The sequence below is a fragment of the Nestor notabilis genome, unplaced genomic scaffold (assembly GCF_000696875.1).
Source record: "Nestor notabilis isolate BGI_N333 unplaced genomic scaffold, ASM69687v1 scaffold1188, whole genome shotgun sequence".
Classification (NCBI taxonomy): domain Eukaryota; kingdom Metazoa; phylum Chordata; class Aves; order Psittaciformes; family Psittacidae; genus Nestor; species Nestor notabilis.
The window spans coordinates 31,610-46,793 of NW_009939484.1; the positions used below are offsets into that span (position 1 = coordinate 31,610).

Below are 15,184 nucleotides of genomic sequence, written 5' to 3' on the forward strand. Positions count from 1 at the left end.
CTGGCTGTTCGGCCTGGAGAAGAGAAGGCTGCGTGGAGACCTCAGAGCAGCCTTCCAGTATCTGAAGGTGGCCTACAAGGATGCTGGGGAGGGACTCTTCATTAGGGACTGTAGTGGTAGGACAAGGGGGAATGGCTTTAAACTTAAACAGGGGAAGTTTAGGTTAGATCTAAGGAAGAAGTTCTTCACAGTGAGGGTGGTGAGGCACTGGAATAGGTTGCCCAAGGAAGCTGTGAATGCTCCAACCCTGGAGGCATTTAAGGCCAGGCTGGACAGAGCCTTAGGCGACCTAGTTTAGTGTGTGTGGTGTCCCTGCTCATGGCAGGGGGGTTGGAACTAGATGATCTTAAGGTCCTTTCCAACCCTAACTACTCTGTGATTCTGTAAAAGCAGTGTTTCTAGAGAGGCCACTGGGGAGCTTCAGCTTTTGGGTATAGCTCAGGAGGGGGTAATGTTCCATCCAGCATTATAGTCAGGCAGTAAAGGTAAATGGGAGATCTTAGACTTAGGTGAGGTTACCTTATTTTAAGATAAAACCAATCTCACTTGTTTGCAGTCTCATACTCACATGCTTAAAAACATTGAGATTCAAAATCATGTAATGGATTGAGTGGGAATCACCTCATCCAACCCCCCCTGCCATGGGCGGGAGTGTCTTTCACTAGATCAGCTTGCTAAAAGCTCCGTCCCGCCTGACTTTGAATGTAATCGAGTAATTTGTGCAGAATTAAGGTATTTGATCCAAGCGGTGTTTCTGAGATGCTTAATGATGACCAGCAGTGAATGGTCACCACTTTCTGAGTTCTCATCATGGCACCTGGGTACTTCTTGGGATGGTGACCATGGGTTTGGTATTTTTATTTGTCTTTCATACCTTTTAGAAGCAGACAGTAGTTTGTGTCTTCATACTGTCCCACCCCTGTAAGTTTGTCATATTTAGTCTTAGTCCTTTGTCTCCTGATATGGATGGCCTGAGAAAGTGCATGCAGGCAGATAGTAGGATTTAGTTACCATTTTAATAGCCCTTCTGCAGTTCCTTGCAGTGCTTCCGTGCCCCAACATTGCCATTCATTTACCACTCAGACCAGTCTAAATGTTTTCATTATGGTTCTCTGCACCAGAGAGTCAGATTCAGAGCTGCCTTAACGTTCCAAGTTGCCTTTTTACTGTATGGAATATGATTTAGATGAATGCTGTTAGGATAGGCAGAAGGATTGAAAGACATGGCTGCTTTTACAGACCAAGATTATAATTTGGAAAAGGAGGAACATAACATCTTTATTTAGTTTTACTTTACTAAGGCATAGGACATCTCCTGTATAAATGGGATGTGGCATGGCAAGCTGTCATGTGACTTGGCTGCTTGGGTAGCTCAGCACCTTCAACAACTCCTGTCTGTAAAGCATAACTGAGTGTGTCGTCATTCTTCTTTTGACTGGTAGACTTCACCCCCCAAAATAATCTATTTATGTTGTAAAGGTTTTAATCCAGAAATCTAGATTGTTGTAGAATCTGCAATATGATTTGTTAATAGAATTCAAAGATCCCAATCAACTCAATAAAGTTCCACAGATACATTTTTACTACTCTTTTGTTTGGTTTGGATTTTGAGTTCTGGATAGATAAAACAATTCTTGGGTTCTTTCTGACAGATAAACAGAGGTCACATGACAACTGAAGCAAAGAGGGCTGCCAAGATGGAGAAGAAGCTGAAGATCTTGCTTGGTGGTTATCAGTCTCGGGCAATGGGCCTCATCAAACAATTGAATGATTTGTGGGACCAAATTGAACAGGCACATCTGGAGCTACGTACTTTTGAGGAACTGAAGAAACATGAAGATGCTGCAATCCCCCGGAGACTGGAGGTGAGATTCCTAAAAGCAATACCTTAGGTCCCATACAGGCACTTTGCACAGGAAAAAATGTTTTTACAAGGCTCTGAGGTTCACAGCCTGAGTTTGTATCAAGTTTTTAATGGTCTTTTAAAATTATACTTTTGGCTATGGCCCAACTCCTCTGCCGTTCATTTCAATATCAAAGATTCTGTGATATATATATTAGAAGCTGGGACTAATCTACTAGTGTGTTCTTTAAATTCATTTTTATTTTATTTCCTTGTGTGGTTTATTTTATTAATCTTCTGCAGTGAGAATGAGCAGAAGTTCCATATCTATCTTAATTCAGCTTGTCTTGTTTTTAATTACTGTTAGAACTTAAGGTAGATCTGAAACTTGTGTAAAGCCTCCTGCTTCCTTAAAAGTCAGTGGACCAAATGCCAGTATACGCTACAGGAGATTCTCCTTTCTTTTCACCTGTTGATTGTATTGCTCCCTGAAGCTAACATTTTCATTGGTCTTGCAAATGGCTGGACTTCTGGAAAGCCAGTACTGAAATGGAGTTATTGTACTGATTTAAACATGGTTCTCTGCTTCAGAAGCTGAGCAGTTGTTCTGTAATTATTGTTTTGAGCCATCCTCAGTGTTCAGGCCATTTGCCTGTGGTACTGTTGCTAATTAATGTGTGCATGTGGACCTCCTGATAATGCCACCTGCCTTACTGGCCTCTAACTGGTTGGTGTGGCTCTAAGGAGGAAGATAGCTCTTTCTCTTAAGCAGATTTAACTTCAGCCAGGAACTAGCAAAAACAGGTACGCTTGAGACACATGAAAACAGAGCCACCCTGAAAACAGACCTACCCCAGACCCAGTGCTCTTAGTTCAGGGGTCTTCAGGATATTATCTGCTTTATTCAACTAACAAGGCAACCCTCAACCAAGACTCAGTCCTAGGCTTGAGCCGGTGCCAGGCTTGCTTTCCAAGAAACAATACTCATCTGAACATAATTTTTCCTTGAGTCTCAGATCATAGAATCATAGGATAGTTAGGGTTGGAAAGAACTATAAGATTATCTAGTTGCAACCCCTCTGCCATGGGCAGGGACACCTCACACTAAACTATGTTGCCCAAGGCTCTGCCCAGCCTGGCCTTGAACACCACCAGGGATGGAGCATTCACAACTTCCTTGGGCAACCCATTCCAGTGCCTCACCACCCTCACTGTAAAGAACTTCTTCCTTACATCTATAAACTTCCCCTGTTTAAGTTTGATACTGGTACCCCTTGTCCTACCACTACAGATCTTCCCAGCCACTTGCTAGAAAAAAGATAAAATATATCAGTTCTTAAAACTAATTTGTGAAGACTGTTTAGACATGCTTATAGGTGTGTTTGCAGGCTCAGAAGTGATTAATCGAGTTAGTGGAGTTAACAGTAAAAATGTATTAAATAGCTTGATAGCTACTAATGGCACCTGGTTTTAGTAAATGGGATTTTACGCAGGGATAATCCTCAGAATACATTTACTGTCTCTTCTGATACAAGAGTGAAAGGAGATCAAACGAACTAGCAGCTGGCAATTTCAGAAGAAGCATTAGTTCTTCCTGCCCTTGTAGTTAGTGGAAGAAGGACTGTAGAAGGCCTTGTTGCAGGATGCAGGATGGATGAGGAAGGTTACCCAAAAAATGTTTTGAACAAACTCATGGAAGAAGAATCCGTGGATAACTGTTAAGTGCAATACTTGTGGCAAGTTTCCAATTTGAAATCTTTCCTTTTGAGGCATTTGATACTAACTGTTGTCAAAAACAGGGTAAGATACCTGACATTTGAAATAAAATAACTGTGATTCTTGATACTCTACATCAACTGCTCTGTTTATATATAAAATGTATTTAAAATAAGTAATTTTAGTGATGTCCTATCTCTATTCTGACCCCTTTCTCTGAAGAAACTAAAATACAACCTTTGGTGAAGATCTTCATTGGTGTGACTATTGGAAAACTGTCTGGTTGCTTAATTATGTTTTCCTTGCAGTGTCTGAAGGAAGATGTGCAGCGACAGCAAGAGAGAGAAAAGGAGCTCCAGCAGAGATTTGCTGACTTCATGTTGGATAAAGAGACTTTTCAAGCAAAGTATTAAAGCACAAAATTCCATTCATTGCTGATGTAACATTTTTAAGGTGTACAGATACTTCTCCAGCAACTCTTACCTAGTGTGTTGCAGAAATCAAATGTAGTCTGCTCTTTGCATCTTGTCAAGTTTTGTTCATTTAATGGACTATTCAAAATGCTCTATGTATGAATGGCTTTGGCCAAAATTAAAAATTGGACTGAAATGGCCAAAATTTTATTAAAAGGAAAAAAAAAAAAGAAATCACTCTGCTCTGATTTTAGCCATGTCTTCATTTGCTAGGGTTATCACATTGTTCCTAGTGTTTTATCAGTCTTAAGACTTGTAAGATACATGCCTGCAGAATAATGTCTTTTGAATAAACTGGGAATGTTATGCCTATCTTTTAACTAAAATTGAATCCTCCTCTATCTCAGGCCTCTTGTATTTCTGGTAAATTGTCTTTCTTCCCTTCCTCTGCTGCTGGTTTTATTTCCTAAGGCTGGAATTTGTAATAGGAAGGACTTGTGCGGGATAATTGCAGTCCATGTAACACCATGTTCCTGCTTCTCCTTTGTGCCTGTGACTAAACATTCCCATTTTTACCAAGAGGCTCCAGTGGTCATACTGTACTGACAGTAAGCATAACTTCACTATCCTCAAACACAGTAGGCTTAAGTTTTTATAAAAGCACCCTGTAGCCTATCAGTTCCCATAGATTTCAGCAGAAAATACATGCTTACATTTTCTAAGTATTAATGCATTTAAAATCATCTGTGCATGATCCATGTTCCTTCCATCTGGTTGATGAACCTTTTTCTGATGACTTCTATGCAGTGGGTGGAAGGACTTAGGTAACATCACAGATCTACCTTGGCCCAGACCTTGTGGAAGATGGTTGTGGAGGCTCTGTACATATGATTTTTGCACATCACAAGCACTGGAACACAGCTGCTTCTTCTGTTCAGATTTTAGAATTGTCCTTTGCTCTGTTCTGGCTCTGATCAACTGGTGTGTTCAAAGCATCCCTAGGTCTTGGTTTGTGAATTAATATAGGCCAGGGACACTAGGAATGCTCAATCAGCAATGGGGAAGTGGCCAGCGCTGGTAGCTTTATGGCGTGTGCCCGATAGCCTGGGAGCATCCTGTGAATGTAGTTTATTTTGCTACTGCAGGCACGATCACATCATTTCACAAAATCATCTTGTGTGCCATCATTTAGGGGTTCATGGAGTACATCCTGAGCACACAGTACTTTTGAGGGCCTCGGTAGTATTTCCTGTTGCTCCTTGCAAGTTGGTAGCTCAAGCTCTGTTGCCCAGAACAGCTGTGGGGTGGGTTGGAGAAAAGCTCCATATTTACTACTCCTCTCACCACACCTCAACAAGTTGTCATTTTCTTGCTGCTTTGACTGTTCTTCTGAAGGGTAAGGATGGGATTGAAAGGGGTGACTGCATTATTTCCTATTCTTTGAAGTACTTTTCTAAGTCTTATCCAAAATAATTTTCCAAGTACTGTCTAGTCAGACTGCACTTAAGTTTGATGTTACTGTTTAAAATTTTGCCAGCCACTCCCTATGCTTTTAATATATGCATTTGCCAGAGTCAAGCATCTCATTAGAGGATTGCTTTTGTATTTTTATCTTTGTGGAGATGTTCATCACGTATTCAGGGATCCATGTTATTTCCAGCTCTTAGACTTTGGGTCTTTTGAGTAATTGTGGAACTGCATAGGGAAAAAGGCAAAACTGTGTTCTTAACAGCACAGAATTCAGCAACTAGATACATCCAGTTGCACGCATCATCAAATTTTGCTTGTAGATACTTGAATTTAAATTAAGACTTTGCTGTCTGCAAGTTTACCATGTTACAGAATGTTGCTTTGTTTATGCCTTGTCCTGGGGGACACTGTCAAGTTTCTGGTCCTGTAGCTATTTAAGTGCCATCTGTGTTGATCAGTGGTAATCAGCTTCTTTTAAAGGCAACCTGTCTGATTTGTAGTGATCACTGGCAGGAGTAGGTACACAGCCAGCCTTGGAATATCTTTCCCTTTACTCACCAGGACATCATTCTTCTGAAGTATTAATGCAATTATAGACTGCGTTCTTCTAGAAATGTGTTAAATATTTAACGAAACCAGAGCACATCTGGAAAGAAGTATTAAGCATCAATCTTTTAGCATATGGGGTATTTTAGTTTGGATGGTTATACCCAAAAGGAAAAATCATATAAATGCACATCATGACAGTTCTTGTGGTTGTGTGGTAGCTACAGATATTAAGAGAAAAGCCTTGTAGGCTTACCAATACCACAACTACAATTATTTCCTTTCTTTTTAGGGCTGCAGCAAATCCTCTTTGAAGTTTCCTGTCTTTTTGACAGCTTTGGAGCAAGACAGGTATTCAAACACTCTGCCTTAGCAAATAGTTTTTAGTGGCAAATTCAGAAGGACTGATAGATTGCAAGAGACTTCTTTCTTAAAACCCGTACAATTAACCAATTTTTAGTTGTAGCAGATAAGCATTTTTGGCATGCAGAGCAGTAGATACAAGGTAGTAGATACTTGAAAAGTGTCTGCAGGAGGTTTGTTCAGTGTTTTCTCCAGCTCAGCTTGTTTACACAATGCTTACACTGTTTTCCCTGTCTTTAATCAGAATCTTGTCCTGAAGCTTCTGCCTATTTCACTAATGAAAGAAAACTAATGAAACAATGTCTCTTGCCTTATCTAAAGCTCAGTTATACCTTGCTTTGGCTTTTTGCCTACCCTTGGCTGCCAAGCAATCCTGTTGTGAGCCAGGGACAGGCTCTTTTGGTTCAGAAGGTGCTTAAGGCCCAGTGGTGCTTCTTGAGCTCAAAAAGAGTGCTGGGGAAGGCTTTATGTCGGGTACTGCTGAGGGTCCTAAATGAGCCCTGCTGTAATCAGGACTGTAGTGACCAGAGGACAGAAAATGCAGAGGCGATACTAAGCTATAGAGACTCCTCCATCTTGACTTTATCCTGGATCACTGCTACTAGAGCCTTGGACCATTAATTTTAGACACAAAATACTGGCAGAGGTGTGACTATGGCGCCAGTCCTGCCTCCTTTTCCAGAAATATTTCAATGCCACAGGGCAGTAACTTGTCACTGACAGATGTTTTCTGGGGTTGTTAGTCCTGGGTATCATTCATAGCCTCAGTGCCCACTCTAAGGCAGCCAGTCTTAGATTTGCTGAAATCACACCTAAAACTTCACACTGTGCATGTGTCTGTTGGATCCAGAGGGATGTGAATGGAGCAGCAGAGCCTGGCTAGGACATCCCCAGATTAAGGAATTCAGGTGTGGTAGCTTAAACAGGAGTGCTTAGGAAATTTGTTCAAATTTGAATGCTGGTAGATGCCAATGCTCCCAACAGCGGGTGGTGATGGAGCTTGGGCTTTCTAGATCTCTTTCTTGGGCTTACATCCAGTGTATATCCCAAACAATGCTCCTTTAATCTCCTTCTAAAATACTTTGTAAATCAAATGCAGGTATTGGTGGACACTAGAGTGACCAGCACACCTTGACGCCATATTTTTACTTTAAACTTCTGAAGTCAGCCACTGATTTGGTCTTTGTTTCCAGGAACAATAATAAGCATAACCACAAATACTGCAAACTAGCTAACAGTGACTGAGTGACAGAGGTGGGATGGGGGTTGTGCTCTGTGTGTTAATGATTATTTTTGAGAGCTATTTAACATTCTGAGAAATTCCTTCATTTCCATTTAGCATGCCAAGATATATCTGCAAGTCTTTAAATAATTTCAGCTGATGATTTTCCTCCCTTCCTGGAATCAGACTTGGCGTTTACATATTGGATCAATCCCATAGCTGGATCCTGCTTCAAAGTCTGTGGAGTTGATAAGACTGTCATTACTTCAATGTAGTTGGATACAGGTACCTGGGGAAGCTAATAGAACAGCAGCATTAAATTACAACAGCTGAGTGTTTCACCCATACCTGCAGATAACAAAAATCAAGTGTGAGCTGGAGTTAAGGGGGAGACTTTTCTAAGGCACAGGAGGTTCCCTGTGAGAAATCCAGCAAAGCTGGAGTCAGCTCTTCAAAACATGGCAAATCTCCAGCGAAATATGCACTGTTCTAACGTAATTAGTCACTCCAGCCAGCAATGGCCAAGATACACTGTAGTTCTCTGGCTTCCTTAAGCAGAGACTTGCAGTGCCAACAGAAGTAGCATCTTGTCTTTGGCACCTTGTTTGCTGGTGCAAGCACTGGGGCAGCCACATTTGCTTTTAACTATGTTGATCCACCTTAGCTGTGCAATCCCCTGTACAGATGAGTTGGGCCAACTTTTGAGGTAGGAAGTGCAAGAGAAGGTGGAAGTGGGGCAGAATCGCCTCTGTCAGATCCTGTCCCACTTCGTCTGCTTAAAGTGACTGTGAAACATGGCTCCAAGGCAAGTAGCTAACATGAGGCAACTACCCCCAATTAGGCACTGTAACTGACTCAGCTGGATCTGAGCCCCTGATGATAAAAGCTGGAGATTCATTGCTTTTTGCAAACATGGCCTGAACATAGTTTTCTAAATAAAAAGCATCCAAACCCATGTCTGAACTTTTTGCTTTGGCTGCAAACTAGCTAGCAGTATCTTAAACTAGTGTGTGAACTTTGGCTTGCCTTCGATATCCCAGGACAGTGATGTTGCTGGAGAAGATGACATTATTGTGGTCTGGACTTAATCTGCCTCACATTCATCTCTGGAATCCAGCTTGCAGTTATCTTCCATACTGTGGGTTCAAAGCAACACCTGTCTTCCAAGCAGGATTTAAAAGTGAAGTATCAGATAGCATTTTCTCCATTTTCTTAGTAAAGTGAAATGCATGTTGAAAAATAGCCAGATACTCATCTAAAAGCAAAGTGTCCCTATAACTGATTCCAGACCTGCACTTTCTGCCTTTCTAGGTCCCCAGCTTATACCTTTTCTTATGAACAACAGAACACCTGGTTCTGTTGGTCTTGAAGACTTGTACTCATGTTATCTCACATGGGAGTGAGATCGGACCCTGATTCAGAAAAGGACTTTAAAAATGTATGTAAATTGATCCATCCCTTTATCCCCACTGAGTACATACAATTGTCCCACTGCTTTACAAGTTCAGCCTGGTCTCTAAGCACTTTGTTGAATCAGGGTGTTAATGACTGCAGCAAAGGGGAGTAGCAGTGGATAAAAAGGAGCTTCACTTTTTGGTTGCATTTAGGTGCTGCGAGTCCCTCCTCTCCCCTCCAGCTAGCCTATGGCTCATTAAGTTTTTGATGTATTTGAATGAGGAGGCTTTAACCAGTTCCTGCTGCCTCAGGTGTAACTGTGAAACACACAGTAGGTGAAAAGGTAAAGAAGTGGGTGCAAGCAGTGTTTCACAGCATCACTTCTGCCGCTGGTCTGATTACTCATAGTGGGTTTGGTTGTTTGCCACTTGTTAGGGGGTGTTTTCTGGTTTGGGGTTTTTTATACAATTTATTAAGAGATGCCTTAGTGTCAGGGTTAGAAAAATCTTGCTTTCAAGTCAAAGTCAAAGGTTTTTCACATATCTGATTAGACAGAGTCTGCCTTATTAGATCACTTTCACGTTTCCAAGTTACAACCGTGGTTCTGATGTATTTGGATTCCTTAAAGATTCCTCAAAGGAAATGCAAGTACCTCTTTTAAGATCATTTATGTACATCGAAAGCATTTACGAATTGTGACACAAGGAAACACAGGCTATTTTATTACTTATTCAGTTCGTATATCAGATCTTTTGCCAAGTACACGCTACTGGTAAATGCCTCATAGGATCAGACAAACGTGTATGTTAAGTTCCACTCTTCTCCTCCCACTCCCTTCTCTCTCCCAAAAGAGAAACGTGGGGTCTATTTTGTATAATTATCATGCCAGTAGCATTTTAAAGCATGTTATGCAGCTTAGGTGAGATTGTGGCCCCAGTGAAACCAATGGGAGATTTGGCTTCAACTTCAATGAAGCTGAGATTTCCTTTCCTCTCCACTCCTGTCTGCATTTGATGAGCTTTTCTGTCGGGAGAAGAAAGAGATCCTCTTTTGAAAAATAGTCAGAGATGCTTAATAAAGCTGAATGAGCCAGCTAGGATTATGTTTTTAGCTCTATGGCCAGCAAAATCTATTCCAGAACTAATTCTGATTAAAAGGACTGTATGCACTGGTTGAACCTCAGACACAAAGGCACCCCTGTAGTAATTCAGCTGTATGATTTTTATTTTAACTAATTTTTACACTGATCTTCATAATATCTGCCCATTGTATAAAGCACTGATTTCAAAGCTGCCTCCCTCTTATCTATTAATGTTCATGAATTATCTTAGGTCTTGGCCAGGACCATCACTGCAGCTGGATCTTAAAAAAAAAGTGAGTTTACTGGCCACATTAATTAATCTGCATGGCAGACAATAAAATGATTATAAATAAAAGTTAAATTATGTCATAGATTGTGTCCCCCCACACTTTTCTTTCTTAATTCAAGCTCAACCAAATCAATCTTCAGCACAGAACAGGCTGGCCCTTCCTTGGTCCGTGCTCCTACGAAAGCACTTTCAAGGGTTTGGGAAGAGGAAGGGTCTTTCATTAAACCATATAGGTGAACACAGATGTACATGAACTCTTGAACTCTGAAACTAGAATCTGATCTCCCTTTTCCAGCTGGTTTGCTGGAAGATATTCTCCCTTCAAACCATGCTGCTTCTATGACCTTAGCTCATCCTGGCTACAACAGTGATCTTAGATGCTTTTATTTGCTTTTGTCCTGGTGTTTTATTTAAAAAGAAACAATGCTGGTCTTTTTGCTATAAATTTAGAGCATTCAGCTCTGGAGCACCCAGCATAAGAAGGACATGAAGCTCTTGGAGCAAGTCCAGAGGAGGCCACAAAGATAATCAGAGGGCTGGAGCATCTCTCCTGTGGAGACAGGCTGAGAGAGCTGGGCTTGTTCAGCCTGGAGAAGGCTCCAGGGAGACCTTAGAGCAGCTTCCATTGCCTAAAGGGGCCGACAAGAAAGCTGGAGAGGGGATTTTGACAAGAGCCTGTAGAGACAGGACGATGGGGAATGGCTTTAAACTGACAGAGGGGAAATTTAGATTAGACATAAGGAAGAAATTCTTCCCTGTGAGATTGTGTCAGGGTCTGATTGGAGAAAACCCCAGTGTCGGACCCTGTTTCAGTTCGTGATCATAAGAGTGAAATTCAGACACAAACAAGGTCAAGTACCATGATCAATTAGTAAGTTTATTACAAAAAGACAATTACTATAAAGAGGGGAAATTATTGTAATAAAGGGGATAGCAATAGGACAGATTGGAAAAAAGGTAGAAAATGAAGCAAGGATTCGAGGTGCAGACAGAGTGAGAGAGAGAAATAGTCACCACTGTGGATCCAGTAGTGTCCCAGGGATCTGTCATCGTTGGTGGTGGGAGTCCTTCAGGGTTTTGTAGTTGGTATCGGAGCAGAGTGTCCCCCAAGAATCTGTAGTAGTCATCGGAGGTGGGTGTCCTCGTGGAGGCATCCTTCTGGACACATCCTCCTGGCAATGGTTCCTGGAGGGTGTCCCTCAGGGTCTGTAGCAGTCATTGGTGGAGAGTGTCCTCACGGAGGTGTCCTTCCGGAGTCATCCTCGTGGCAATGGCTCCCTGGCAACGTGTCTCTTGGTGATTGCCTTTTCCTCCTTTTATAATGAGTTGGGGGGAATACCTCTGTTCTCTATGTCACGTATTACACGTTCCTGGTGGACCAGTTTCCCTGGTCTTGCAGCCAGCTCTTCAACTGCACAGGCCTGCAGCAATTCTTGGGATAATAGGTAGCAATTCCTCACACCAGTCCTTGAGGTAATGGACGGAAGAGTCTTAGCTCTTTCCCACTCATCCCTCAGGCAATGGATGGTTAAGTCCCAGTTCAGCTCCTCACACCCTTGTCCCAGGCGGAATTCCATCTCAGCTTCTCAGACCAATCTTTGAGACAATGGACAGTGGAGTCTGATTTCGGCTCAATCTCTCACAGGGTGCTGAGGTGCTGGCACATGTTGCAGAGAGAAGCTGTGGCTGCCCCATCCCTGGCAGTGTTCAAAGCCAGGTTGGACGGGGCTTGGGCCAACCTGGTCTAGTGGAAGGTGTCCTGGCCCATGGCAGGGGGTTTGGAACTAGATGAGCTTTAAGGTCCCTTCCAACCCAAACCTAGGAGCAGTGGTAAAAGAGGAGATAGTTCCTTTAATACTTATGTGCTCAGCTTTCAGACATTGGTGGATCCCATGTTCCCCAAAAATCACTCTGACGTCCCAGTTCTGTGGGCTAAATACCAAAGGTATTGCTTTGTGGTGCATGTCTAAACATGTCTAAACCCATCCTTAGGCTTTCTGGTATTACAGAAACATTGCTTTAGAGGGCCCCAGCCGGTTTCTGTACCTGTAGCAGATATTTAGTCACACAAGTGTGTCATTTCTATATGACAAAGTGCCTTTCCAGAGGAGAAGTCAAACCTTCAGCACTGTTAGGAGTATGAAGATCCAGACTTTTGGTAACAGAGATTAACCATCCGGCATCACTATATTGCTTGGAAAGCATCCAAATTCCAGTGAAGGCAGACTTTTTTGGCTTTGGCCCTGTCTCTAGATAGGAAGATGGGAGTAGCAGGTCATCCTCTACCTCACGAAGGGATTGTACAGAAAGGAAAGAAGGCTCAAGGATTATATTTTATATATTTCATGCTTGCTATAACACATCCTGTGGATTTTATTCTGTCATTCTTAACAATGGCAATGCTACCAATGTCCAGGCAAAAAAAAAAATTGGCATGAAAAATCCCACCTAATTCTAAATCACATTAAACGGGATGAACTGAACCATGGAAGCGAGGATAGAGCAGTGAATCCAATTTCCTAGCAGGTCCTGTAACATATTATTAGCAGCAAACCAACCCCTCCAGCACTATATTTAACTTCCTTTTATTGCAAATACCTCTTGGTTAACAACAAGGATCTGTTTTAATTTTACATTTACCCGGTGACCACAGGACGCAGATTGTGCATCACCAGAGAATGCACAAGCGTCTGCCTGCCTTCCCTTGTTCCAGCAGCAGTGAGTGATCTCAGGAGCACAGCCAAGCCGATGCGGCCACGCGAGAGGTGGTTGTGACAGTAATTGAGGAAACTGCCAACTCAGCCAGAAGAACAAGGGTTTGCAGTGGAAGCTTGAGCCAGGCAGACACATGTCTTGCTAATACCAAGCAAAAGATAACAACAAATGATAAAGGCTTGTCCAGGAGAGGTCAAGAGAAGCCAGCTTGTTGGGAGGCACCTACTTACCTACTAAGGTAAGGACAGCAGGCTGCCAACCCTCTGGTATTGTAAGGGACAGATTTCTCTAAAGGACTTCCTTGCCTTTGGATCAGAGATACTGAGTGGTACCTCTGAAGCCTTGAAGCATAAGAATGAATGTAGTCACACTATGCTGAACTCCAAACTGGGGTTCAGTTATACTGTACCTGGCCCTTCTGGGGATACTTTCACTTGTGAGAGCCTATGGTGGTTGTTTAGACTAGAAAGGACCCTCCAGCCTGCACCAGTTCTGTGACATGTTTGTGACAAAGAAAAGTTTGTGACAAAGTAATGAGGGGGCTTAAGGACTGTAGATAGTTTTTGGGGCCAAACTAGCTAAATTATCTGCAAGTTCCACTTGCAAGCTCTTCCTTTTGATCTCATCCAAAGTATCCGAGCTATTTCTGGTGTCTTCAGGAACACAAATCCAGCACCTTTGTCCCATTGGTTTCAAGGAGAAGCAGACACCCAACCTCTCTGGACACTGCTGAGAAGAGCCTTTGGCACAAAAGGAAAGTTGCCTTAGGTATCTACCAGAAATGCTTCACAGGAGTTTTAACCTTTCAGAAATCTGATCTGCAGTGGTCTGAGTATCCAAGGCTGTATGACCAAAGCCAGAAGGAGTGCTCTAAGGAGGCTTGAAGAGCTTTCTTCAGAGTTTGGTGATATTTGACATCCAACCAGATCGAGTCAGTAATAGGTTGATAGGTAACCAAATGGGGAGAAATCACATGCCACAGACAGAGCTGCCTGAGCACAGCACATACAAGATCCTTTTTTGCCTCAAGAAGGAGAGGTTGCCTAAGAACCCGTTGGACCCTTCCTGCATTAATGGTGTGGATGACACCAGATTGCTACAACCCACCTTGCTGAAATCTTCCTTTAGCTCTTGTAGCCCTGCTCATTGGTTTAGCTTGTCGGAAGGGTCCTATGCCTATTGCTGGCACTGTCCAAAGACCACAGTCCAAACCCACAGTCAGGTAACAGCTTGTGAAGACAGTCAGCAGCAAGGTGCCCTTTCCCCACCGGTCCTGTTGGTTTAGGGAGCAGAAGCCTGAGAACAGCTGCACAGCGGCTGAGAGCCTGTCATAGCCCACAGATGGAAACAGTTTTCTTGTAGAGGCTCAACACAGCTTCCAAGCCCCAGGGTGGAAGGAGGATACAGCAGGGAAGCGGAGCAAAGTGGAGGAAGGGAGGGAGACAAGGAGCTGTAATGAAGCGCACACGTGTGTATGTGTGAAGGGATGACCTGACACATGAGATGTGTGCCAGCAAAATTCAGCAAAAGAGCAAAAAAAGTGTGTCCTGATGGTTTTCTGCTCCTGTCACACGTGCAGGGCTGACCTCAAATGCCTTCTTTCTGGCATCACCGCACTCCAGAGATGATGGGACTCGGGTGATGTATCTGGTCCTTGGCCATCTCTGGCTCAAGCTCCTCAGCAGAGCACTTGGTCCAGTAAAAACCAAGAGGAGGGGCAGCTGCAGCTGGAAGAGACTCATCCCCATAGCTCTCTACTGGGAAGCAATGCCTGGACCAGGAGCTGCCCAATTTTGCAGTGTAGCAACAAGGCAATCAGCTCCTCTTCTCACTTCCCCAGACAGGTGGAGAGGAGCACTCCAAGGAAGAGGTTAGGAGGCTCTGGTCAGGTTTGTCTGTGTTTGTTATATCCAGTCACTGAGCAATCCTTGGAACTGGGTGTAGAGGCCAGAGCTGCTCACTGTTTGCTGCCTGCCCCACTGAGTTTACAGAGTCCTCCTTGCAGTGCATGGCCACATCTGTGCCAGGAAACTAAACCAGGCCTGTCCCTGTCCCTAAGATGGGGTGTGTGCCCGTATTAAATTCATTCTCCCAGGATGATAGTTGTTAATAATTGGTCCTGATTCCTGCT

General features: G+C 43.0%; 1 protein-coding gene across 1 annotated transcript in view; it reads left to right on the top strand.

Annotated features, from left to right (window-relative positions):
- Positions 1–4,338, top strand: part of CDC5L (cell division cycle 5-like) — a gene marked incomplete at its 5' end in the record, with an annotated part of 33,565 nt that extends 29,227 nt beyond the window's left edge. Inside the window, 2 exons of the mRNA XM_010019869.1 lie at positions 1,653–1,865; positions 3,868–4,338. Coding sequence (XP_010018171.1) covers positions 1,653–1,865; positions 3,868–3,972 — 318 coding nt within the window. The remainder of the gene's footprint in view (positions 1–1,652; positions 1,866–3,867) is intronic.
- Between the last annotated feature and the right edge of the window lie 10,846 nt (positions 4,339–15,184).